This window comes from Sorex araneus, chromosome 1, assembly GCF_027595985.1.
Source record: "Sorex araneus isolate mSorAra2 chromosome 1, mSorAra2.pri, whole genome shotgun sequence".
NCBI classification, from domain to species: Eukaryota; Metazoa; Chordata; class Mammalia; order Eulipotyphla; family Soricidae; genus Sorex; species Sorex araneus.
Genome location: NC_073302.1, coordinates 24119204 through 24147060, shown reverse-complemented (window position 1 = coordinate 24147060; position 27857 = coordinate 24119204). Strand labels below are relative to the sequence as shown.

At 37.0% G+C, this 27857-nt stretch overlaps 1 protein-coding gene across 5 annotated transcripts in view; it reads left to right on the top strand.

Annotated features, from left to right (window-relative positions):
* Nucleotides 1–27857, top strand: part of MUSK (muscle associated receptor tyrosine kinase) — an 82911-nt gene that overhangs the window by 3700 nt on the left and 51354 nt on the right. For all 5 annotated transcript variants that reach the window (XM_004600298.2, XM_004600296.2, XM_004600295.2 and 2 more), the window contains exons 2-5: nucleotides 4515–4641; nucleotides 11069–11220; nucleotides 15044–15171; nucleotides 16102–16243. In XM_004600298.2, coding sequence (XP_004600355.1) covers nucleotides 4515–4641; nucleotides 11069–11220; nucleotides 15044–15171; nucleotides 16102–16243 — 549 coding nt within the window. The remainder of the gene's footprint in view (nucleotides 1–4514; nucleotides 4642–11068; nucleotides 11221–15043; nucleotides 15172–16101; nucleotides 16244–27857) is intronic.

Sequence of the window (27857 nt, the reverse complement as noted above, 5' to 3'; positions counted from 1 at the left end):
GATCAGCAATGGGGATAACAAAACTTCTGGGTAACATGAAAGTAATATTTTACATGGTTCCCATGAAATCATGTCTTAACTCAAAGGATTGCCTTCAGAAGAGATGACTTTAGAAATTGTAAGAGACAGCCAGATTTCCTGCATGTCTGTTCCCAGTACCATTTCTAGACGCAAGGCCCAGAAGTGTGTTCATTAGTAAAGAATTAGTGATTTAGTATTAATAAGTGTTTCTCAATGAAATTTACATGTTACAAGGGCATAAAAATAAAACTTTTATTTATTTATTTATTTATTTATTTATTTATTTATTTATTGTTTTTTGGGTCACACCCGGCGATGCACAGGGGTCACTCCTAGCTCTGCACTCAGGTTTTACCCCTGGCAGTGCTCAGGGGACCATATGGGATGCTGGGAGTCAAACCCGGGTCAGTGGCATGCAAGAGAAATGCCTTACCCACTGTGCTATCGCTCCAAGCCCCAATAAATCACTGTCACTGTCATCCCGTTGCTCATAGATTTGCTCGAGCGGGCACAAGTAATGTCTCCATTGTGAGACTTGTTACTGTTTTTGGCATATCGAATACGCCACGAGTAGCTTGCCAGGCTCTGCTGTGCGGGCGAAATACTCTTGGTAGCTTGCCAGCCTCTCCAAGAGGGGCGAAGGAATCGAACCCGGGTCGTCCGTGTGCAAGGCAAATGCCCTACTACTGTGCTATCACTCCAGTCCCCCCAATAAATAAAACTTTAAAATCATATTACATCACAAATAGAATAAACATGGGTATTCTTAACATATGCCAAGTGGTAAGCAATACTGAATACCCTCTTTCTTTGAGGATTTAAAATTTCTCTAACGTGCATGTTTTCTCATACTGAACAAACTACTCCACACAGGACCCCTTCGGCATTGCAGCCTTGGTCCCTGGTAATGATGGAATCATTCAGTCTCAATGTCTGAGTTTTGCTGAGAGTGTTCCCTGGCCCCCATGAGCACTGCTTGGGAGATAAAACAAACAAAACAACAACAAAGGCAAGATTATATTCAGGATTTTAAAGAAGCATGGATATATTCGGAGTCTGAGCTCGGATTTTACTATTAGAAAGGAGCTGGTACACCTAACTTCTTTGTTCATCAGCAACTATTTCAACCACGTGTTGGTTTGTCAATGTGCTAGAGCTTATAAAACACAAATTTAGAGTAATATCATGTCCTCTACTTCAAGCAGCTATTGTTCAAGTTTTGCTATTCGTTGGGTTCAGAAAACGGTTGTGTTCGTTTTCATGTGTTTGTTATTCAAGCGATTCTTGTATTGAGAAGAAATAATGCCTTAGTTTAAACAGGCTCTGGCTGAGATGAAAGCTGGATAAAAGTAAATAAGAGACAGTCTGCTGCATCAACAAATCTCATTCAGTACAACTCTGTGATTATGTCAGTAAAAATTTAAAAGCGGATTTATTTGGGTGATGTTGGAATACGGGCGAATGGCATTTAAGTCCTGTTCTGCTCACAGAAATCAATATTCATTCAAATGTACTTCTCCATTCTTAATATTTTTATAATCAGTACAATACTAGAGACATGGTGAAGTCTAGGGTTATAATATAGGAACTTGAAATCAACCTTAATCTTGAATTTCAGCTGTGAGGTGGAGACAATGAATGATTTTTAGCTACCATTCCTCATCTGCCAATGAAATTATTATTAATAATACATTTATTCTTATGTGAAATGTCAATGACATGAGTGAACTTGACATATCAGGTTCCTGATTTTATATAAATTACTTTTAAAAAGCAGATTCAGGGCTGGAGAGATAGCACAGCGGGTAGGGCGTTTGCCTTGTACTAGGCCGACCCGGGTTCAAATCCCAGCATCCCATATGGTCCCCTGAGCATGGCCAGGGGTAATTCCTGAGTGCAGAGCCAGGAGTAACCCCTGTGCATCGCCAGGTGTGACTCAAAAAGCAAAAAAATAAAAAATAAAGCAGATTCAAACTCCATGTGAGTGTTATACTACTGAAAATTATGGAAAGGTATTTATAAGCTTCTTAATAACCCCTCAAGTAATTCTGCATACCCATTTTTCAAATTAGCTTAACAATTATCTATTTGATCTAAATTGATCTCAACAAAATTTGTGTCACTTTGCTGCAAATAATAATAAAATAATAGGCTTATTCCATCTCACCTCTCTGTATATTGAATAAGAATAAACTCAAGTATAAAGTTTATTTATCTAGGGGGAGCTTCACAGTGGTGCTAGGGAACTGGGGACAGGATGTCTGGGGATCATTTTTAGGAAAACCTGGCCCCACAGTGAGCCTGAGTGCTTCAGTGTTGGGGCCCTGTAAGGTGGTGCCGCTCTGTCCTTGCAGTGCAAGTGGTCATAAGGGGTGATTTTACGATAGACCTTATGCTTTAACTTAACCACAAAATTTGTTGTCCAATCTCAGTTATTTTTGAAGCAAAGAAAAGACTCAATAATTATGGTGGGCATTGCAGTTCATTTTAGCAGTACTATTTACTATATGTATATATACACATATATCTTTCCTTATTTATAATATGCTTTATATAGCAGATATGTACTATACATATCTTTTGCTTTTCAGAAATCCAGTGCCTGCTTCATGGAAACTAGTAAAAAAATATAACAATAATTACAAAGCAACGATGGTGGTAATTAATTTTAATCAGATGATGCAATTGTCTGCCTATACTCACCTCAATACAGATGCTGGCACTTTCTATACCACCCAACTTTTGAGGTGGTTAGGACCCTACCTTTTTGTTTTGGGGGGATTCATGAGTTTATGAACTGAAAAAGAGTGATGCACTCTGTAACCAACATATTATAGTACTTAACCCACATCTAATCCAGAGGAATGTCATTTCATAGGTGGTAGGAAGAGAGAATGAACAATACAACTTTTTCTTGTCTAGTTTGTCAAACACATACACATAATTCCCCAACCCCAGCTTGTTGAGACATATCCCATACTTGGCATTTTATTCATTTAAGGTATATAATCACATAGCTGTGCATCCATCATTATAACCAATTTCAAAAGAATTTTATTATACCTAAACAAATTCCTGTACCTCTCAGCCCATCAGCACTTAATCCCTCTTTCTTCTTTCCCAGTTCTGAGCAATCACTAATGTAGTATCTAAAAATCTCATATAAATGGAATCATAATAAACTGTTCTTTGTGACTAAATGCTTTTACTCACAGAACTCATATTTTCAATGTTCATCCATGTCATAGCATATATCAATGCTTCCATTATTGTTATTATCAAATAATCATCTATCATTTGGATATACTACAATTTGTTTATTCATTAATCTGTTGGCAAATATGGCTTGCTTTTACTTTTTGCTATTAATAATAATGCTTCTATATGTACAAATATTTGAGTCTTGCTTTGAATGTTTTGGGGGTATATATCTAGAAGTAGAATTGTTGAATCGTTGGATAATTGCTTAAGTTTTTGAGGTACTACCATACTCTTTGCCACAATTTTGTGTTTGTAATTCCTTTTTGATTAAAGCCATTTGTGAATTTTTAAATAGTATCTAATTGAAGCTTTTGTTCATCTTAATAGCTAGTGATATTGAGCATCTTTTAATATCTTTGTTTGCAACTTGTATGCCTTCACTGAAGATATATCTGTCAAAATATTTTCTCATTTGGGGTGGAGGGTCATACAAGTGGTGTTTAGTGGAGTTGGAGCCCGTCTGGGAGATTCTTGGCCAACCAGGCAGGTGGTTAAATGTGAGGCTCAAAGAATGTGATGCTTCTGAGGCCCCACAGCACTGGGTATTACGTTGACACTCTCCCCATCTCACACACACTCAGTGGTGCTTAGAGACCACCAAGGCTGCACCTGGCAGTGCTCAAAAGATCAGATGATGCCTGGGTATTAAGCCAGGATTTGCTTCTTGACAGATATGCACTTTAACCCTTATACTATCTATCCAGCTCATCTTTGCCCAATTTGAAATTTGACTTGTTTCATAATATTTTGTTTCATTTGCAGGAACCTTTTCTAAAACCCTCAGTGGGTTCATGCAATGTGTTCATAGAAAAGCTATATTGTGAAGTTTCAAAACAATTGTTTCTAGACAACTATTATTAATATTTCTCTTTCCAGTCTCCCTTTCCTTTAAGTGTTGACATATTTAGAAAGCTTACAAAACTTCATATTTATACTGTTTTAAAAAGATGCCTACATTATGTAACTTTGGGCCACATAAACTCTAGATCTATTTCTAGTTATAAATAGCAAATTATGAGTTTTACTTTCCTAAAAACCTTCTCTTGAGTCTCAAATTCTGATTTGAAAGTAGAGTCAAAATTATCTGCATAAACATTTCCTTCCTTTCAGCAAATTTCTGCTTTGGGGAAACATAATTCTCATTCAGGTATGCGGGGGCTGCCGACTGAATACAGAGGGTTTAGTAAATAACACTCTAGCATGTTCTCATCTGATATCCTCTCTCCTTCCAGCCCCTGTCATCACCACTCCTCTTGAAACAGTGGACGCTCTAGTTGAAGAGGTGGCTACTTTTATGTGTGCAGTGGAATCCTATCCCCAGCCTGAAATTTCCTGGACTCGAAATAAAATTCTCATTAAGTGAGTATTCTGCCTTTATCTGATTTAAAAAAATGCCCATAATTATCCTACAGTTTATCTTTGACATAAATGAACCCACAGCTTTTGGCAGTGCGAGAATATGTGAAATGAATTTTTTCTTATTTTATTAGTGTAAGATCTGGACTTGAGTGAGATTGAAGAACTTTTCAAAGTGAAACAGTGATTAATTGAATTGACATGGAGCAGACATGGACCCTAGAGTATGACCAATAGGAAATTTCATAGTGATTAAGAATAATTATGTTAGGTCTTGGGACACATTTTCCAGAATATTGGTGGGTGAATTTATAGGACCACTCATCACCTAAACTTTTAATATCCCAGAAATATGAAGGATGTTGTTTGAGTCTGACCTCTAGGTAACCATGACGTTTTCTTTAGAAAATCAGAAGAGCCTAATTGATTCTATAATAAGTCAGACTTGCAAACAGAGATCATTTCCACCTGGCATATAAAGATTATGCTGCTCTTTCATTGTTTGCTATTTGATAAAAGTAAAACTAAAAAATTTGTAAGCAATGGCACCTTAGTTTCCTGGCAGATAATATAGCTGACATTGGAACTAGAGTTGGTAACCGAAGACAAAGTTCACGAGCTTGGCTGAACAAAACTTACAATTTTACAATTTTTTTTAGTTTTACTAAACTCTAACCCTAATTATAACATGAAAAAATGATATTTTATAATGATGTTCATCCTCTTCTAATCCAGAAGACTAATTTAATTATGATAAATATACAAAAAAGATTCCAAGTTAGGAGCATTCAGCAAAATACTTAGCCAGTAATCCTCAAAGCATTCAAAGTAAAAAGAAACGTCTTAGAAGTTGTCACAGTCAAAAAAATACCAGGGAAAATATCAATTATATCTAATGTGATACTCTGATAGAGATCACAGAATAGAAAAAGACAAAAAAAATAAGAAAAACATCAATCAACTGAGACTCTAGTTAATAAAGTACCAACAATGATTGTATTAATTATAATAAATTGTTAATTATAACAAATGCACGACACTAGTCTATTATAGGAGAAACCAAATATGAGGTGTCCATTAATGGAACACTGTAACTATCATTTCTGTTTACTATGAATATAAAACTGTTGTAAAAAAATGTCTATTTTAAACTAATAGACACTTGGTAATATCCCTCACAATATAAAAGCTGTTTTTTCTTGTTACAGAATAACTATCCAACAAATTAAAAATCTTGAAAATTTTGTATGTAATTGTCTGAACTTTTGGTCCATAATTATGTCTGTAGAATTGCCCAGTATCAGCATTTTTCATGACAGCTGAAACAGCTGAAACATAAAAAGCAAACAAAACAAAAAATGACACGACACTGAGCATTCTCAGTATTTTATGTGACTTGATTAAGTAACCAGTGCTTATGTCAATCGCATGGACTAGTATATAAATTAAGATTAAACATTAAGAAACACTTTCTTTCCATTTTTTTGTTTTCACATTGTATGAATTTCCTACTTCTACTGTAGCAAATTAACACATATTTAGTGGCATGAAACAATATAAACATATTATATGAAGGTCAGAAGTCTGAAATTGATCTCTCTGATGAAAAATCAAGAGAGATTTGCGGTCTTGGCTGTACTGAATTTTTCCTGGAGACTTCAGAGGAGGATCATATTTCTTTCCTTCTCCAGCTTCTAGAGGCCGCCTGAGTTTCTGGGTCTCTGCCTCAATTTTCAAAGCTCTGCATCACATCATTTCTTCCTCTCTCATTGCCACGTCTCCTCTGACTCATCAGCTTCCTCTTCCATCATTTAAGTACACTCATGATTGCATCATATCCATCAGGATAATACAAGAGAAACCATTTAAAATCATTGACATTTGCAAAAATTTCTTTTGCCATGTAAGGTAGCAGCACACTTACGACTTCTAGAGAGTAGAGTATGAATCTTTTGGAGATCACTTTTCTGTCTAAGCCACGGCTTAAACTTTTCCTACTCATGACCCCTTTTTGTCCAAGAAATGTTCTTGTGGTCTCAGGTATATAAGTACATGAATTAGATATACAAATTAAGCATTTACTTATAGTTGTAAAGAAATTTTATTTTAAAATAATTATTACATTTTACATTAAGTACAAAAAGTACATTACATATACTTTACCTACCATGTAGTAAGGACTGGAGCGATAGCACAGTGGATAGGGTGTTTGCCTTGCACATGGCCAACCCGGGTTCGAGTCCTCCATCCCTCTCGGAGAGCCCGGCAAGCTCGGAGAATATCCCACCTGCATGGCACAGCCTAGTAAGCTACCTGTGGCATACTTGATAAGCCAAAAACAGTAACAAGTCTCACAATGGAGACGTTACTGGTGCCCGCTTGAGCAAATCGGTGAACAATGGGAAGACAGTGCTAGAGTGCTACCATGTAGTAAAGCCAAAAGCAAATTTTCATTTTGAGAAGAATATGCTTCTTTATTTTTACATAAATAAATATCGGCTAAATACTTGATACTGTAGGATGGAAAGCATCTTCAACATTTTTCAGAGATGAATGATATTTTGATTTTATAATTGTCAACGCTGAGCGCTTCACTTCACATATATAGTGAAAGAGCTATAGTACGTTTAAAGGCCATTCCAGAAATTACTGGAAATTCTATCCTAATTTAACCTAAAATTTATTTCAGTATTTAAGAAATTCAGGTTTTCAAGCTATGTTGCTTCATAACTAGGCAAGTTCTTGATCTTTGAATATCAGGTGACTGACATTTTGTTAAAATCTCAGTTGAGTATGGTTTATGAAGTCAACTTAGTTTTTTGTCATTGTACATTCAGAACCTTTTTACTGTTGCTAACTTTTTCACAACCATCATATTCAGTAACATGGCCCCATTTGGGTTCATATCACAGAGTGTAAGATACTTTGGTCTAGTGTATTAATTTTACATAAAGAATCTTGATTTAGGGGCTGGAGCAATAGCACAGTGGGTAGGGTGTTTGCCTTGCACGCGGCCGACCCAGGTTCAATTCTCAGCATCCCATATGGTCCCCTGAGCACCGCAAGGAGTAATTCCTGAGTGCAGAGCCACGAGTAACCCCTGTGCATCGCTGGGTATGTGACCCAAAAAGTAAAAAAAAAAAATCTTCATTTAAAGACATTAAAGAGACAGTACAGGGGTTAAAATGCATGATTCACATGCAGTAGACTTGCTTTGTATCCCAGCACTGCATCACCAAGTGCAGCAAGTAAAGACTCCTGAGCACTGCCAGGATGTGCAGGGCTGGAGTATCAACACAGCTTTGGGTTCCCTACATTGAAATGTCAGCCTGAATTACTGAGAATCTCCAGGAGGGCTTCCCAGGTCTCCTAAGTACTACTTGGAAGATCCCCCAAATTTTCCTTTAAGGTTGGGGAGGCAGTAATAGGACCAAGGTGCATGCCTTGCACCACATGGTCCCTTGAGGACCTCAATGTGTGGCACTAATGGTCTCCTAGTTCTGCTGGGCTGGCCTGGTGGTCTGTAGTACTGCAGAGCCTGAGTATCTCTGTAATCCAGGACCCCAGCATTGAAGCGTCTGACCTGGTTGGCCAAGAGTTGCCAGGAGTAGCCTCAAGGCTCCCTGAGCACTGTTTGGGATGCATCATCTCCCAAAAAAGGAAAAATAATTTTTGTTTGGTTATCAAACCTACTTTTAAGTTACTATTCCCTCTTGGCTTTCTTCTCTTGCTTTAATCCCCTTTTCAACAAACATTTTTTTTTCTTTGCTTTTTGGGTCACACCCAACGATGCACAGGGGTCACTCCTGGTTCTGCACTCAGGAATTACCCCTGGTGGTATTTAGGGGACCATATGGGATGCTGGGAATCAAACTTGGGTCGGCCGCATGCAAGGCAAACGCCCTACCCTCCATGCTATCATTCCAGCCCCGTCAACAAACATTTTAACATAAATGTTTTAACATTTTATGTTTTAACATTTTAACATTTATCCTCTATAAAACTTTTTTTTTAGTGAAACAAGGGTTTTTACTGAATGAAATTTATGTAGACATGAGAGCAGAGAAAGAAAGGAATGTGTGTTCAAGAAAGAATACAGGCTTCTCTGGCATGGGAAAAAGCTAGAGAACTATCCTTTTGTTTGTTTGCTTGTTGTGTTTGGGGGTCACACCAGGTGGTGCTTAGGACTTACTCATGGCTCAGGGATCACCCCTGATGGGCTTAGGGGACCTTAACGGAATATCAGGGCTCCAGGGATAGAACGTGGGTTGCCTGCATACAAAGCAACAGCCTCACTCCTTGTACTATCTTTCCAGTCTCTTTTTAAATCATTTTTAGTTTGAAGTTATTTTGTCCTGCAGAACTCTATCTGTGCTTGGCATTTGTTAAGTACTAAATAAAAATTGTTTTAATGTGTTTCAATAAAACACATCTCATTGCTCATTAGTTCTATAAATATTTAACCCTTTCTGCACCTCATATTTATGTATATGTACTCATTATCTAGCTTTTACTTAGATTTATGGGCAGAAGCCTCACATATTGTGGTAGTGATACCCCTTCCTTGATAAAGTAAAGTTTACATTCGATTGTTTAAAAAGTTTTAATTTGATTTTAGGTACCGTGTTCATGAACTGTTATTACTTCGGTTTCAAACAGGAAGTATTCTAGTACCCTACCCTCCACCATAGTCCCAGAGTCCCTCTTCCACACCCTCTCCTTTGTGATACACTTTCTATTGAACACACTTCTCAGTTCCTGGTGCCTTTGGGCATTTGTTACTCCCTTACAATGGTACTTTATAACCCGCATAGGAGAGAGATCATTCTATCTGTTCCTTCCCTTCTAACTTTACTCAGCATGATACCCTCCTGATCCATCCACGTAACGGCAAATGTTAATTTTCCTTATAGCCGAGTAATGTTCCATTGTATATACTTGCCATATTTTTTTTTAATCCAGTCAAGCACAGCAGGTAGGGTGTTTGCCTTGGATGCAGCTGACCTGGGTTTGATTCCTCTGTCCCTACGCAGCAAAGCCCAGCAAGCTACTGAGAGTATCTCACCTGCATGGCAGAGCCTGGCAAGCTACCCATGGCGTATTCGATATGCCAAAAACAGTAACAACAAGTTTCACAATGGAGACGTTACTGGTGCCCGCTCAAGCAAATCAATGAGCAATGGGATGACAGTGACAGTGATTCAGTGATACATCTGTTCTTGGAATCTAGGGTTGTTTCCAGATCTGGGCTCTTGTGAATAATGCTGCAATGAACATAGGAGTACAGGTATCTTTTGTGAACAGAAGTTTTGGGCTCTTGGGGCAAATACCAAGAAGTGCAATTGCTGAATCATCTGGAAGTTCAATTCCTAGTGTTTTTGAGAAGTGTGCACATTCATTTCTAACTAGGTTGGACTAGTAGACATTCCCACCAATAGCGAATGAGTTTCCTTTGTTCCCCACATACACACCACACTGGTTTTCGTTCTTTTTGATATGTGCTAGTATCACTGTAGGTTTGATTTGCATTTCATGATGAAAAGTGATGTAGCACTATAACATTGTGGCACTGTTGCACTGTAGAACCATTGTTCATTGATTTGCTCAAGCACGCACCAATAACGTCTCCATTGTGACACTTGTTACTATTTTTGGCATATAGAATACTCCATGGGTAGCTTGTCAGGCTCAGCCATGCCAGCGGGATACTCTTGGTAGCATGCCAGGCTCTCTGAGAGGGACAGAGGAATCAAATCCGGGTCAGCTGCATGCAAGGCAAATGCCCTACCCACTGTGCTATTGCTCCAATCTGATAAGTGATGTAGAGAATTTTTTTTATATCTCTTTTGCTCATCAGTAAGTCTTCTTGTCTACCTTAAGCAGGTTTCTGTTCATCTCTTCCCCATTTATTGATTGGTTTGGTTGTTTTTTTTTTTTCTTTTTGGGTCACACCTGGCAATGCACAGGAGTCACTCCTGGCTCTGCACTCAGGAATTACCCCTGGCAGTGCTCAGGGGACCATATGGGATGCTGGGAATCGAACCCGGGTCGGCCGTGTGCAAGGCAAACGCCCTACCTGCTGTGCTATTGCTCCAGCCCTGGTTTGTTTTTTGTATTTTGTTGTTGTTGAACTCTACTTTACATTTGATCTTACCATTAAACATTTTGAAACCATTTATGAGGGACTCAATGATGGTCTGATTATTAAAATTAAGCATGATTTTTTTAAAAATTAAGAATGATTATTAGTTCTGATTATTAGAATTAAGAACCCATTTTTTTGTTGTTACCGAGTTATTTGTTATGTTATTAAAAACTCATCGGCGTTTCCTCCTACCTTTAACTGCCTTATTTGACAAGTCATGTTTGAGCACTTAATTATAAATCCCAGATAAGGCCCTCACCTACCATTTTTCTCTGCGACCCCCAGGCTCTTTGATACCCGGTACAGCATTCGGGAGAATGGGCAGCTCCTCACCATCCTAAGCGTGGAAGACAGCGATGACGGCATTTACTGCTGCATAGCGAACAATGGTGTCGGAGGCGCTGCGGAGAGTTGTGGAGCTCTGCAAGTGAAAATGAGTGAGTGGGAAGGAAGATCATCCCTTGATTTTAAAGTCGATGCAAAGTTAAAGCAGGCAGTGAACAGAACTTCTCTCGTAATAGGAGAGTCAGTAGCCAGACAAGCTCAAGTTCAAAACTCGGTCTTGATGCAGTGAATTTCACACCTTATTCTCACTGCTCACCACCTACAGTCAAGCTTCTTAGTTCTTCATCCTCTTCATTTTTCTTGCCTGACACAGCTCAAATTTGTTTCACTGTGGAATCTTTTACAAGGAACTTTCCCTAATTTTTTTTAACCCAGTCCCCTTAAAATAGTTTTAGGATAACCAATTACTTTTTTTTTTCTTTTAGGGTCACACCCAGTGATGATGCACAGGGATTCCTCCTAGCAGTGCTCTTGGGATCATATGGGATGCTGGGGATGGAACCGGGTCTGCCACGTGCAAGGCAAACGCCCTACCAACTGTGCTATCGCTCCAGCCCCTCCCATTTACTTCTTTGTGTCTGCCTTTTTTCCTTATTCTCTAATCTCCTTGCAGACATCTATATACCCTTTTGCCTTACTTGAAATTTTATTTTCTTGAGTGATTTTTTTCTTAAGTAGACTTTTTTTAATTGATATGCTTATTTTGTCCCAGTTTAAGTCTACTTCACTATTAACACTTGTGACTAATCTTTTCCTCTTTGCTGTTTTAAAGCCCAATGCCTTTGTATTACTGTGCAAAACCTTTCCTCTCTTGAGGTCTTGTGCCAATCTGACTATTAGCTCCTCTGACTCAATTGGTTAAGTCATCTATAGCACTGTAGCACTGTTGTCCCGTTGTTGTTCGATTTGCTTGAGCGGGCACCAGTAACGTCTCCATTGTGAGATTTCTTGTTACTGTGTTTGGCATATTGAATCGCCACCGATAGCTTGCCAGGTTCTGCCATGCAGATGAGATACTCTCAGTAGCTTGCCAGGCTCTCTGAGAGGGATGGAGGAATAGAACCCAGGTTGGCTGCATGCAAGGCAAACACTCTATCTGCTTTGCTATCTCTCCAGTCCGAGTCATCTAATACACATAATAAATATGGCACTTTCAATATATTTATTAAAACCTTTGATTATAAATTCATTTTACTTCTATCTCCAATTTTGTTGTTATCCCAAAGAATTTTAACATCCATGAAATCAAACTATTAGCTATGTTGTTATTGCAGAGTTACAAGTGGCAAGTATTGTAACTCCACAAGCCCTTAATTCTTTTTCAGTCTCCACATTAAATGATCTGTTATCCCTAAGAAATAGAATGCATTTAAAAAATTTTTTCAAATATAGTTTGCACACGTTTAAACATTTACATACTTTAGGAGTACAGTAAACCATCATATCACACCCATCCCCAAAGAGCAAATAACCTTCGCCAATAGTCCTTTGTAAAAAACTAAGGCTCGCAGAAGGGCACACGCACTCGCGGGCTCTCCGGGCGGCTGTCTCACCACCCGCGTTCGGTGCTCTGGAACCGCTGTGTATGGGCTGGGCCGGGACGGCTGTTGGCCAAGGACCGGCAAGGGAAGAACGAGGACCAAGCTGGTTGCTGATTAGTTACCGTTTATTCAATCTTCCATCTTTCTCATCTCCCACACTCCCCGCTCCGGCCTCTCTCTGGATCTACTGCAGCCTCTTCTCTGGATCTCTCCCTAATTGTCTCTCCCACCTTGCCCTCTAGGCTACACCCAGCCAGGTAGCAAAATCAACATAAGAAAGCCCTTCCTGAGGGCCAGGCATTCCAAAGCCCTTCCTGACTCTTAAAGTGTTTTTCTCCTTTCCTCTTTCCAAACACTTATTACCATCTTAATACCAGTTATTTTTGGATAGACATAGCAAGAGATACATTGATGCTTGCAAGGCAGCTCTCCTGGCAACATCTTGCCAGACTCAACTACAGCACTCAGGTCAGATTAATCATTCCTCACCCTAGCAGGGTCCAAATCTAGTCATCACTGTTTGGATCATGACAACATTTGTCCACGATCAAGCTCTTAACTTAGAGTTAAGCATTAGGCACTTTGGCCAGGCCCATCTCGATGCCAGGGTAGCACACAACTCACTGCTTGCCCTGGTTCCGTCTTGTCCCTCGTAGGGACCCTACTTTTGAGGGTGCTAGGAAGTAAGGGCAGCTGAGGTTTAGGTCTAGAGAACAGATGCCGAGGAGGAAAATATCATGTAGAGTCAAATGACTCCCAGGTTACAAAAGCATAGCATTTGCTAAGTCTTCCTGTGTCCATACAAAAAGGACATTGCTCTGAATAAACTATGCAAAGGACTCAAGGAGAAGAGAAAAACAATATTTACAAGTCAACAGAACACAAAGAAATAAGTTACAAATAAACAAAGAGGAATGGGAGCACTGTAGCGGGAGTAACCCAATAAACCTAAACTACCTGAGGCTATGTTATCCTACTGTCCTTAAATTTTTTTTGCCCAATCTAGACCTGCCCCTAGATTGTTAACCTCAGTTTTGTCATCAAAATCTTAGGAACTATTTTCACTGCACACTGTTTCCTTGCTTTGTATCTTTCTATACCAGTGAGAGTTAGAAGAGCAAGCATTTGTTTCTTTCCTTCTAATTTTACTCAGCATAACCTCTTAGAAGATTCAGCATGACCAACTTAGTTCCATCTATGTTGTAGCAAAAGGCAAACTTTCATCTTTTCTTAGGGCTGAGTAGTTTTCGTGTGTGTGTGTGTGTGTGTGTGTGTGTGTGTAGTTTTCATGTGTGTGTGTACAACTCTTTTATCCAAGTCTTTTATCTGTCATCAAGCACTTGAATTGTAAGTGCCCATATGCCCAAGCCAGAAAGCCAAAATGATATAGGTTATTGTAAATAGCATTGCAATGAATATAGATGCATATATATCATTTAGCATTAGCATCTTTGTATTCTTGCCAAGGAAATACAATATTCACTATTTTATCAACGCATCACATAGCAAAATAATCCTGAACTCCTTTGTTCTTCTATACAGGGACTTCTCTGCAATTTTAGTATTGAAAAATAAATGCTAACTCATGTAATCTGTTCTAAAAGAATTGGCTTAACAGTGTTTTATAAAGCAGTAAATTATGTACATCTAGTTTATAGAGTAGAATTCATCTAAATGGCTTCCTAAAATTTCTCTGATTGCTAATATAGTAATATCTGGTCCACTTGCTAACTTCTTTGGAGGGGGAAGGGGTCCGGGCCATACCCAGTGGTGTGCAGGGGTTACTCCTGGATTTGTGCTCAGAGATTACTCTTGGCAGGGTTGGGGGAACCAGTGTGTTACTAGGAATCAAATACAGGTTGGCTACTGGCAACCAACCCACTGTACTATCTCTCTGGCCTCTTACTTGATTTACTTTCTATAGGATTAAAATATACCTAATTTTAGCCATAAAACGTAATAAAGATGGAAACTAAAGAAAAAGTAGGTCATCAATCAGAATTATATTTATTTGATGAACTTAAATTTAAAAATTATTTTCAAATGGTTTTATGTCTATTCATATAAACTAAATTACATTGAATTATTACATCATAACTATATTGACTATTTCTTTTTAAAAGGTTATGATAATTTTGAATTCCTATTAAGTTTATTAATTTGTTTTTCAATTTAGCTATCAATAAAAGAGATAAACATAATTTTCTTTATAGCTGCTAAAAAATTGTGGAAGTTCTTGCTACCTTTTGTAACATACTAAGCCTATGCCTAAATTTATTCTTAAACTGGGTATTTAGAATTAAATAGAAATTTAGAAGTTCTAAGTTTAATAAAGTCAGATTTTTTTTTAATTTTGAACTTTGATTTTTCTTAGAACCTAAAATAACTCGTCCTCCCATAAACGTAAAAATAATAGAAGGATTAAAAGCAGTTCTACCATGTACAACAATGGGCAATCCCAAACCTTCAGTTTCCTGGATTAAGGGGGAGAGCACTCTCAGGGTAAGTGATTGTAAAACACATGGATACAACATATTTAAAAACAATGTATTAACATAAAGTATAAAATTGATATATCAATTTTATCAATTAAAAATTTTGGTTTTTGTAATAAAACAATATCAAAATTTTATTATAATTTACACAATCCTTTTGTTATAAATATTGGTGCATTTTCTACAACAAAAACAACTCTAAGAAAAAACAGTGCTTAGTTGAAGAGATGGGATGAAAAATGAAAATTTTATTTGAAGAACATAATGTAGAGTATACATACTCTGATTTATTATAAATGCTGCACACCTTAAGTCTATATAATTTATAAAACTATATAGTTCTTCAATAAAACTATATAGTTCTTCAATAAAATTTAAAGTGTATTTAAATTTTAGTATTTTAGTAAATTAAAGTATTTTAGTAAAATAAAGTATCTTTAAATAAACCAAGGTATCTTTTAAAGACTCCACCCAAAAAGATAAGGTGATAAATGTATAGTTTAATTTTAAAGATAAATTTTATATTATTTGTAGGAATTTCTAATTTTTCAAATGATATATATTTCCCCTTGGAAATGTATATCTTATGTAGTATCTTATGTGATACTACATAAGATGTGCACAACACGTGGTTAGATAAAACCAATGCTCTTAGTCATGTAGGCTTCGATGTAAATTTTAGGAAATGAAATACTTTATATCTTCGGTGATGAAAGAAAATAAAATAAACTATATGTTATGAGATCTTTTTAAAAATTTGTTTAGGTAATCATATACTAACTCATTTAGCATTGTATGTTATACATAATACATGCCAAATAAATATTACAATGCTATTTTTGGTAATAACAGTGATCAAAATGACTTGGTGAAGTAGAGCAAATATGTCCTTGATATAACCATGATGCTTTAAAAGTCATGTTTCTATCCCTGGCAGGAAAATTCTCGAATTGCAGTTCTTGAATCTGGGAGTTTAAGGATTCATAATGTGCAAAAGGAAGATGCGGGACATTACAGATGTGTGGCCAAAAACAGCCTGGGTACAGCATATTCCAAAGTGGTCAAACTGGAAGTTGAGGGTAAGGAGCTGCATATCTTTCTGTTACAATATTTTCAGGGGCATTAAATGTTACCAGATCCTCTGGGAAGGCTGTATTTTAAGTTATAAAATTATAGATACAGATTCTCTAGTTTCATCAACTGATTAGATCAAGTCTCTGAACAGAGAAATAAAATTTTACCATATTAGGATAAATGCTACGTATCGGTTGACCAGAATAACTGGTATGTTGGATAATAACAGACTAAATTTATTGTAATATGAAAAAAATGGCACTCCATTTATATTGATGTCTGACTTGGATAATTCACCTTTGTTCTCAAATTTTAAAATATTCATTGTTTTCTTTTCTTCATGAACACATGACTTACAAATACCAACAATAGAGGCCAGAGACCTAGGACAGGAGTTAAAACACTTACTTGCATGCAGTTGACTGTTCAGTTCCTGTCACTGCACCACCAGGTGTGGCCCTAACTTTCCCTCCTAAAAATGAACAAAGGGAAAACCATTTTCAGATTATATCCTGTCAAAATAATGGGAAAAAAACCCCGCTAGCTCAAAATGTATAACCAAAGACAGTCTTAGTTCTCTGTTACATTGTCAAAATTATTTTCACTTTTTAAATATTTATTTAAAATCAACAAGTTCACCCAATAGTTGTGGAAAGAAAAAGCTTTCACTAAGAAACCAGATACAGAAGACCTTAGTATCTCATCATATTAGTTTGTTGGACTCTTCTTTTTGTTTTGGTTTTGGGGACCACACCTGGCAGTGCTCAGAGCTTACTTCTGGATCTGAGCTCAGGGATCATACATGTGGTGGGGGTGGTGGGGCTCAAGGATCATTTTGGGTGCCAGGGTCAAACCCAGATTGGACAGTGTACAAAGCAAGCTCCCTACTCGCTGTGCTATTGCTCCAGCCCCATTGGATACTTCTTAGCCTAATATCAAATTTTGTTGAACAATAAAAAACATCAGGACTCCTGTGCTGGGTGAGTAAATCGACTACAAAACTATTTCCAGTTCTTCCTGTTACAAGCTATAAAATTAGACTCTTGGGCTCTCGATTTCCTCATCTAAGACACATTTGTTATGAGTACTCAATGAGGTAAGGTATTTATAGCACTCAGCAGAGTATCTTGCCCTTTGAAAACTATAAAGAAATGTTGACTTTGAGAACCATCTATTTATTCCCTTTTCTATCATGTAATTGATGAAATTTTAGATTATTATATATTGTAAAAAATTATAATTCCATGTAGGAAGAATTATGAGTTCCTTAGTTTACTTTGATTGTACCTGTGAGACCAAAATCTGTCCTTTCAAACGTATCTTCCTTCTCAATTATACAGTTTTCTATCCTTTTGTTATAAATATTGCTCCTTTCAGATTATTTAATTTGCTAGCTAGACCTTCCTCTCACAGTTTTAATGTTCTCATTTCTCATATTTTTATTGATAGAACACTTTTATTATGACACTACATCAATTGCTTATAGCATTTCTATTAACCCTTCCTGGAAAAAATGTTAAGTTGCTGTGAAACTTAAGTGACAGATGTAAAGAAAAGAAACATACATTTGCAACATAATTGCTATAATTAATTTAGTGTCTTTTTAATACTGTTAATCAGTATGCCAACAAGCTGATATGAATTATTCAGCAAAGAATAAACAAACACAAACACAGATCAGGCCTTTAAATATGTCGAATCTCTGCCTAGCTCAGTGTCCTTAAACTATAAATGGTGTGGTACAGAATTAGTGCTATCTTTGGTTTTAGTTTAGGGGTCTCACCTGGAGAGGCTCAGGTCTTATCCCTAGTTCTCATGGATCACTCCTAAGGGCCATATGTGGTGCCAGGGATCAAACCAAAGTTTAGGTTGCATGCAAGGCAAGTGCCCTGCCTGTTTTATTATCTCTCAAATCCTTAATACTATCCATTTGTACACAATATCATAAAGATTTTACTCTTCAAAATTGCAAATGTGAGCCCTCTGCATTTTAATATGCAACAGCAATTATTTAGGCCATGTTTACATACATATTTATATAATTTGCTTTAGCGTTGGTTTAGAGGAAATTATTATAATTGGAAGGCAATTATAGTCTGCTTTACCTTGCTTTTTAAGTTTATATCATATCTAAGACTGCTATCTTCATTCTACCTAACATTTAAACGCTAATGTTCATTGCTTTAATATTAATAAGTGCTAGAAATTTTATTAAATTTGCTAATATTGAGAGTCATAGTATAATTTAAAATTACTCTGACAATAGGTGAAAGGGTTATTTTAACATCATGTCTCTTTCTGCTTTATTAAAGTTTCCATAAAGCTATCAATATAGTGAAAATGTGTCACATCCTTAACACTGCCTAATAGCTATTTAATAAATGGCATCAACCATCATTATTATATTAGAAAATAAAATTTAAGTTAATCAAATTTGGAATTTGAAGCTCTATAAGGTTCACTACTACTTAAAGAAATAGTTGAGGTATTGCCAGAAGAGATAATGTAGACATGATCTACTTAAAAGCAGGACCAACTAAACAGAGAGACAACTAGACAAACCTCCAAAATGCCTGTGAATGTGTGCTAACGTAGAAATGGGGAAGGCTAAAAATTAAATTGGGTTATGTGCAGTTGGGAGCTGAACATTTGTTGCATATTGTATAAGTAACTGCAAATTAACTTGAGCAAATCAGAAAAAGAACTCCATGGTGCCGTTTGATGTGGCAAACTCATCACAAATGGGCATGCCAGAAAAAGAGAGATCGCAAGCTTCTGCTGAGGATAAGCATGCCAGGCCATGGATTTGTATAATGCATTAACTAAATCTTATTTGTCATAACAACATAAAAGCAACACTTCAATACAGAACTAAAGCTTCCTTTGTAGATTGCCACCTTCCAGCTGCCGGATCTCTAGAATAGCAACATAAAGATATTATATCCCTCCTTGTCTTTAAAGCTTCAAATAGCAATATACAAAATTACTAATAGAAACTATGAACTCATCTTCCTAAAAGAATGAGAAGTGGGATGGCTCACATTTTAAAATGGTAAATTCTTGGCAATGGAATATTTTATGTAATCCTCACTAATAGTCTGTGAGGAGGTTCTTCTCACTGTGCTACTTCAGAAAACTGAAGAACAGAGAGGATAATAAATTTGCGGCTACACAGATGTGTTCAAGAAATTCAATAATATTCAACACTGCTCTACTAAAGAACAAAATCATTATATATGATATTGTTAAGAGCAGTGTCAAAACAGAGATGAGAGAAGTCAGAATTCTGTAAATGAAGGAAGAGGAGCTGAATAAAGATAGTGTAAGCATATTTCCAACAAATTGACAAGGAGAGAAAGTAAAAAAAAAGTCTATAGTAATTGACAACACATATACTATACAGGTATTGTTCTTGTAAGCTTTATCTTTTAAAAATTAAAATGCTAGAAAAAATGTTTTCAAAATGTTCAAATACCAATAAGAAGAACCCCCGAGAAAAGGAAAATGTCAACATAACAGAAAGAGACAAATACCCAAGGGAACTTCGCTGGTCAGAAGGTAAAGAGGCATATTCATGGGAAAAGGGTGAGAAAATCTTTCTACAGAGGGGACCCACAATGTCCCAGGTTGTCCAGGGTAGTTCTGGTTTACACCTGTTGTCCTGGAATACTTATTAATAGACTGATGCTTACTTCCAAAAGTGCACAGGCTTTGAGGATGAATGAAACGATCACTGTACTTAGATAGGAATCAGGAAACTAGTTCTTGTAATAGCAAGAAAGGAGGAAAGAGTTGTTTTCTATTTTAAATAAGTAAAGTATGGTGGCTGGAATTCGAGAACACTCTATTCTGATGATCTCTATTTTCTCTAAGAGGTAACAATAAGGTTATCATCTGAAAATACCGTTGTAAAGTTGGACCGAGAGAAAAGGAGAGCGGAAAGACTTTTAAATAGCTGTGGGGAACAGGAGAGGTGACTCACAAGGGAATCCAGAGTTCCTGGACAATGTTAAGGTTTCAGTAACGAATGGGGTCATGAATATATACTGCCATTAATTTCAGAGTTGCAGAAACTTTCCAGTTGCTTGGTACTACAGGTATACATTCAGAAAGAGCTAAATCCAAGGCCAAGAAGCAAGCATTGGCATTTTGCCAGGAAGGAAAATAGGGCAAAGGATTTGAGAATGTTCCAAAAGAATATAATAGACATGATGGATAATGATAACTTATCATGATAACATGATAACTTAATGTACCAAACACACAAAGTGAATGTTAAACACTTATAGCCCCGGTAATATGATAGACGAGATAATGAAAATCTTCCTACTACAAACACCAAGAAACACTAGAATAGGTTATATAACCATAATAATAAAATGCAAATATCCTAAAACTGGGGGAAACAAAAGACACATCTGGGAACTCTTGAGCTGGTTTCGCATCATTCTGAGGAACTTAAAGAACTACCTATCTCTAGATTCTAGAAGATTGGTATTAATACCCCTTAAGGGAGAGGAGACAAGGTTTTGTTCTCCACATGAAGTGCCATTTAAATTTAAATCCTCGTATATGGAAGAGAAACATAAAAGTAAAAAGATGCAGGGATGGAACCATAACACAGTGGGTAGGGTATTTGCCTTGCATTCGGCCCAGCCGGGTTCAATTCCCAGCATCCCATATGGTCCCCTGAGCACTGCCAGGGGTAATTCCTGAGTGCAGAGCCAGGAGTGACCCCTGTGCATTGCCGGGTGTGACCCAAAAAGCAAAATAAATAAATAAATAAATGTAAAAAGATGAGTCAGAAAAATTTCACTCACTGGCACTGATAATTAACAGAGTTGTTTCTGTCTCTACCGCAATTCTAGGTATGAGGGAGAAAAAAATCAAGTTTCATTATGAATGAATAATTAATACACAGAACTCTATTCTATGTGTTTGATATTGATGCTGAAGCCATTTTGTGGGGACAGTTGCCAGCTGAAAAATTAACACACAAATTAGTTCTAGATCCAAAATTTAACCACATTCAACTAAAAAAGAAATGAAAGCGGAATTAGAGAAAGAGTATACAGAGTAGGGCACTTGTCTTGCATGCAGGTGGCCTGATTCAATCCCTGTCACCCTATATGATTACTGTGTAAATCACCAGGAGTGATTCCTGAGTGCAGAGCTAGGACTGACCCCTGAGCATTGCTGGGTGTAGCCTAAAAATTTTTTTAAAACTTAACTAAAAAAAATGCCTTACCCAGATTATATTGTCTTATTTTTTTAAATAGATAAAGCAACACCGAGGTGAATTCACAATGAAAATGATAGCATTCATAGGAAACAATCTGCCTTGAGTGAGTTACCTGACACAATTTTCAAAGGTATTAAAGCTCCAGGAAATTCAGTTAATAAAATAGCATGGTACGAATTATAAGTGAGCGTGCTTACTTAAGGTTACAAGAGAAGAAACAAAAGGAAAGATAAATATATTAATAGGAAAAAGTTCTGATAAGAAAATAAATGTATTTTTTTCTAGTGAAAATACAATAATTAGAAAGGAATTCATAGATGGTATAAATTGCATACTAAAGACACAGAGTGAAGTCAAGTACAGCATCAGATTGACAGAATTTTGCTAAGTCAAGCATGAAGTCACCTTGACAAAATTTAGAATTTAGTGCAGAGAAATGGGAAATATAAAACTGAATAAGTAAAGATTTGTTTTAAAAAATCATGGCATTCTGGACTCAACAGCATAATAAATGAGAACTTGACAAAATTGATGAAAAATTTAGATAAAAAGTCAAGAAGAAGAATACCAAATCCCGATGTGTGAAAGCAAAGAGAAGCTCAATTAATTTTTTCACACACTTATACAGCATTATAAACACCAAGGACAATCTTGAAATATTGACGAACCAGAGCTAGAGTAGAGCAGAGAGAATGCTCGCCTTTCACACCTTTCACACGGCCAACCTGGGCTCCATCCTTGGCATCCCATATATCCTCTGAGCACGACCAAGAATGATTCCTGAATGCGGAGCCAGAAGTAAACTTTGAGCACAGCTGGTTGTGCCTCCCCCCCAAAAAAAAAGAAGTCTAAAAATATCGATCATGTATCTGATTTAAGTCTGTTGGTTGACTCCGAATCTTAGTTTCCTCATCTCTAAACTAGAAACAAAACATTTCCTACATCTCAAGTTTGCTATTGTAATCAGATATATTAACATACACTGATATAACACTGTTTTATATTTGCTGTTTTCTATTTTCTGTTTTTCTATTTGCTGTTTTCTTATTTTAAAATTTATTTATAAGGTATTTACATAGTGAAGTTATTTTAATTTTTATTTTTTTACTTTTAGAAATAGGAACTTTCTTTTTTTAAATTTTTTAATTTTTAAAAATATTATATTGAATCACCATGAGATAGTTACAAGCTTTCATGTTTGGGTTACAATCACACAATGATCAAACACCCATCCCTCCACCAGTGCACATTCCCCACCACCAATATCCCGGGTACACCCCCCACCCTTTCCCACCCTCTCCCTGCCTCCATGGCAGACAATATTCCTCATACTCTCTCTACTTTTGAGCATTATGGCTTGCAACACAGACACTAAAAGGTCATCACGTTTGGTCCATTATATACTTTCGGCATGCATCTCCCATCCCGACTGATTCCTCCGGCTATCATTTTCTTAGTGATCCCTTCTCTATTCCATCTGCCTTCTCCCCTCTGCTCATGAAGCAATCTTCCAGCTATGGGGCAATCCTCCTGGCCCTTGTATCTACTGTCCTTGGGTGTCAGCCTCATGTGATGTTATTGTATACTCCACAAATGAGTGCAGTCCTTCTATGTCTGTCCATGAGGTTATTTTTTAATTTTTGGTTTTGAGACCATAACCGATGGTGCTTAAGGTTTATTTCTGACTTTCTGCTCAGGCTTCAATCCTGGCAGTGTTCAGGGAACCATATGTGGTGTAAGGGATCAAACTAGGGGTGGCCAAATGCAAGGCAATTTCTCTGGCCCATTAATACAGTGTTTATTATGTGTACAGTACTTTTTATTTCTTTTGAGATATTAACTCAGCACTAATGTTACTGTATTTATAAGTAAAAATGAAATTAAAGAATACTATATTAAATATTGGACTAGAGCGATAGCACAGTGGGTAGGGTGTTTGCCTTGCATGCAGCAGACCCGGGTTCGATTCCTCTGCCCCTCTCGGAGAGCCCGGCAAGTTACCAAGAGTATCTCTCCTGCACAGCAGAGCCTGGCAAGCTACCCGTGGTGTATTCGATATGCCAAAAAACAGTAACAGGTCTCCAATGGAGATGTTACTGGTACCCACTCGAGCAAATCGGTGAGCAACGGGATGCCAGTGATACAGTGATACAGTGATATTAAATATTACTTATTAAAATATAACATATACCAAACTTCATAGTAATAATCTATGCACATAGAGTTACATGGGATAGAAGGTAACTTCTCATGTACTTTATATAATTATAAACTTCTTGAATTTTCAGAATAAGACCTTTATAATTAGGAGTATTAAATTATATATGTATTTGTGCTTTGGGAAAAAAATATTTCTTCCAAGTACCCTATTTTGATGATGACATCAACTAGTGTTCACTAGTTTGATATATTATTTTGTAGTTCCTTTGCTCCATTCTGCTCTGTTGGAACATGCTATTTTCTTAAGGAAGAACTTAATCCATAAAAATAATAAACCTGAGGCTTGTAGAAGTGAGAGAGCCAGCTCAACCCAGCTGCTGATGAATTTTCTACCATTTGATTCTTTCTTACTTTTATTTGTTTTGTTCATTTTGGGGTCACATCTGGCAATGCTCAGGGGTTACTCCTGGTCTGCACTTAGAAATTACTCCTGGTAGTGCTCAGGGGACCATATGGGATGCTTGGAATCGAACCCAGGTTTTCAGTGTGCTAGGCAAGCACCCTACCCACTGTGCTATTACTCCATCTCCCATAATTCTTAATTATTGGAAGAAATCTGGAAGTTTGGATCCTATGGTAACTTAGAGGCTATAAAGTGTGGTTTGGTTCTGATTTCCCAATGAACATTTTCTTCACCTGCAAGGATTTCGTTGATGCATAAAGTAAAATAAAGGTAAGTAACTATAGAAAGTGAAGCACTACTAGGTGAGAACTACATAGGTGCACTGATGTCAATTGGCAAGGAAGTCTCTAGCTTCTCAAAGTTCACAGACACCTGGAATGCAGAAAAGAGTTGTGAATCACAACCATGAAGGCTCTTCCTTTGGAAATGCTGATCTCTGTCTCAGATATTTACTTCTGTAACGGTGGGTTTTTAGGATAGGGTGTGATGAGGGTCAGAAAAGTTACATACCCTACTTTTTAGATTCCTAGATGTCTATTTTTAAAAATATTTTACCAACTGTAGACTGCATCTCAGAGTCATCAGTTTCTTATAATCATTACTGGATAATTTTTGTTTTCTTTCTTCTACATTTAATATCTTTGAAGTTGAAATTTGTCTTCCCCTGGCTTGTAGCTCATGCACCTGAACTTTCCTCTGCTGACTCCAAATATTAGAATAAATATGCAATAATAAAACAAAAATAATAAATTGATGAATAATGATTCCCTTCCAGTCTATTTCAAATATTCCTCCTCCCAATTTAGATCATTATTAAATATACATTCTTCACCCATAGATGAAGCATCACTTTTAGCAGTTTGATTCCATTCAGCCTCGCTCTGCCCAAATAATTATATTTACTGCATATTACATTTGTTAGGCTGAGATCAGAAATTACATTCAGGCTTTTCAGTGTCACAGAGAGGAAAATATATCTTAGGGAAGTGGTCTTATGATTCTTTAATCTGCTTCATGTGCTACTTTAGGTATAGTGTATATCCAAAGAATGACCCATGCTGTTCCTCTTTTTTTTTGTTTGTTTGTTTCTGGGTCACGCCCAGCCATGCACAGGGATTAATCCTGGCTCATGCACTCAGGAATCACTCCTGGCGGTGCTTGGGGAACCATATGGGATGCTGGGATTTGAACCCAGCTCAGCCAAATGCAAAGCGAATGCCCTACCCACTGTGCTATCACTCCAGCCCTCATGCTGTTCCTCTTATCTGTCTTTCCTGAAGCATTTTTCTCCTGGGCATCTCTAATAGCCAGGAAGACACCCAGTGGCAGAGCTCTAGGACAGTGTGATGCTTTGAGGGTAGGGCTGATGATTTTGAGGAGAGATGTTTCATGAAAACTTTGATGACCTCTGAATAAAATTCTGGTCTTATTTGATCAGAGGGATATCTTTCCTCTTAAACTTTATGCTTAATAGACAGTACTTCTTGTTTTAATAGCTTAAGAGGTCATCATGTTTGTTCATTAGATAAGATCCACTTAATGTAAAAATATCTAATTTTCTTACACAGTTCTCATAAGTTCCCCTTATATTGCCTGACTTAAATATATTATGAAATTATTTATTTGGAGCTGAGTATTACTGTCTGTAAATATCACATTCAAATGAACTCTATTTTGTTCAGAAGCTGGTTGAGTGGAGACTACGTGAGATTCAAATTCAAATATACTTTATCGGCTCCCTTTTGATTACATTCTCTATGATTATCTTGTTATCTGGAGTTTTAAGCCTTTAAGGGAAAATTGAGCAATAGTCAAACTAGAAACAAGCGCAGGTAACCACTAGGTGGAAGACATGCCTTGGCATTAATACAAGGGCTCTGGAAGCAATACAGGAACAAGGACAGAATGCTTTTATATAGAGGTCTATTGTACGCTTCCCCAGTATATTTAAATGACTTCATTTCCACAGGACCTCAAAAGCCGAATCCTATCTCCCCACTTCAGAGAGGACATTTTTTGGAGAGTGAGGACAGAAGGAAAGGCATTTAACACATTTACGTGGCTTCAGTAAATAATTCTTCATCACTTGTCAGGGCACTTGAGTAATGTCAGTCCATTTCCCTGATGTTTGCAAGGCTCACCGTGCACTCTTAGGACTTCCCAGGTCTTTGGAGGCTTGTAATGAGTTTTTGAAGACATATGCTGTGTCTAAGATAGTTAGAAAACAACTTCAAACCCAAAGATAAAATTTACGTGTACTCCATCACATATTTGTGGTGTTCCCAGAGGCAACTGTCAATAGAATCAACTACGGGAAATCAACACCGTTTGTAAAATGTTGACATCTGCTTGCCTTCTTTACTAGTGATCAGATTTCCTTATTGCATCTAGGATGGAGTGGAAGTGATCATGTAATGTTTACACAACATTTGATTTGCTTTTTCCTTTGTTTATGCTGCAGCTCTTAATATGACAAATGTCACAGAGAGAGGTATTTAAACCCTCCTCCCCCCATGTGTGCTGTGTTGTCAGTGATTGCAGTTTTGATAAAATTTGCAGTGGTCCCTGTTCCCGGCATCAATTCTACTTGTTTGATGCCACTAACAGGTTTGATTTGTTGTCATGAATACAATGTGTATTTTTAAATAAATGAAAAGCCTAGCCCTGGGGGCTAACAAGGGAAAATTTAAATTGCATGATTAATATAATGCATGCTCTAAAAGAATACTTTGACCCCACTGATTTTCAATTCCATGGGATATTATGTTGCATTCTCATCTACAAGTTTCTGTAGTGCTTTAGAAAATACAATGGTAATCTGGTCCTTTAGTTGAAGAACTGTCAGTAAAGTTCTCTAAGAGGAAAAAAGTACATGATTATTTCACTAAGGAGATAACACTAAATATAACAATAGGTAGGTTTTTCTTGTTGCAAATCTGAAGAATAAAGTACTTCAAAGATTGGTCTGAAATTCTCTAAGATAATTGAATTATTACTATAATGTTGAATTATATTATTTGAAGTAAAAATTATCATGAGATGAGTATGCATATACTAGCTAAGGAATGTTTTCACTTTCATCTTAAGGCATAAAAATGAGAGGCACAAGTTCAACATAGATTCATCCATGAAAAAGATGTTTCTTTGTCTAGAATGCATTAATTCATTCAACAGTTATCTCATGATTTTCCACACGATGTGAGCCAGAGATGGGCACATCTTCACTGGACTTAATTTCAAAATGAAACAATTTTGAATCCTGCAAAAGGATTGTTAGAATTCTGTGGAAATTGCAAATAATATTAAAATTTAGTTATTTTCTTCAGGAATCAGATATATGACTTTCAAATTTAAATTGGAATCTTCAGTTTTCTGAATTATAATTATACCATGATTTTTGGAGGGAATTTAATGTACCAAATAATAACAAGGACTCTAGACTCCTGAAAAAACTTCCAGGACTTCAGAGACTAGAAAAAACTTCCTGGTTCAAGTCTTGGCTCGCTCACTTAAAAATTGTAGAACTTGGGGCTGGAGCGATAGCACAGCCGGTAGGGCGTTTGCCTTGCACACGGCCGACCCGGGTTCGAATCCCAGCATCCCATATGGTCCCCTGAGCACCGCCAGGGGTAACTCCTGAGTGCAGAGCCAGGAGTAACCCCTGTGCATCGCCGGGTGTGACCCAAAAAGCAAAAAAAAAAAAAAAAAAAAATTGTAGAACTTAAGGTAGTTGCTTAGTTTCTTTTTTTGCCTC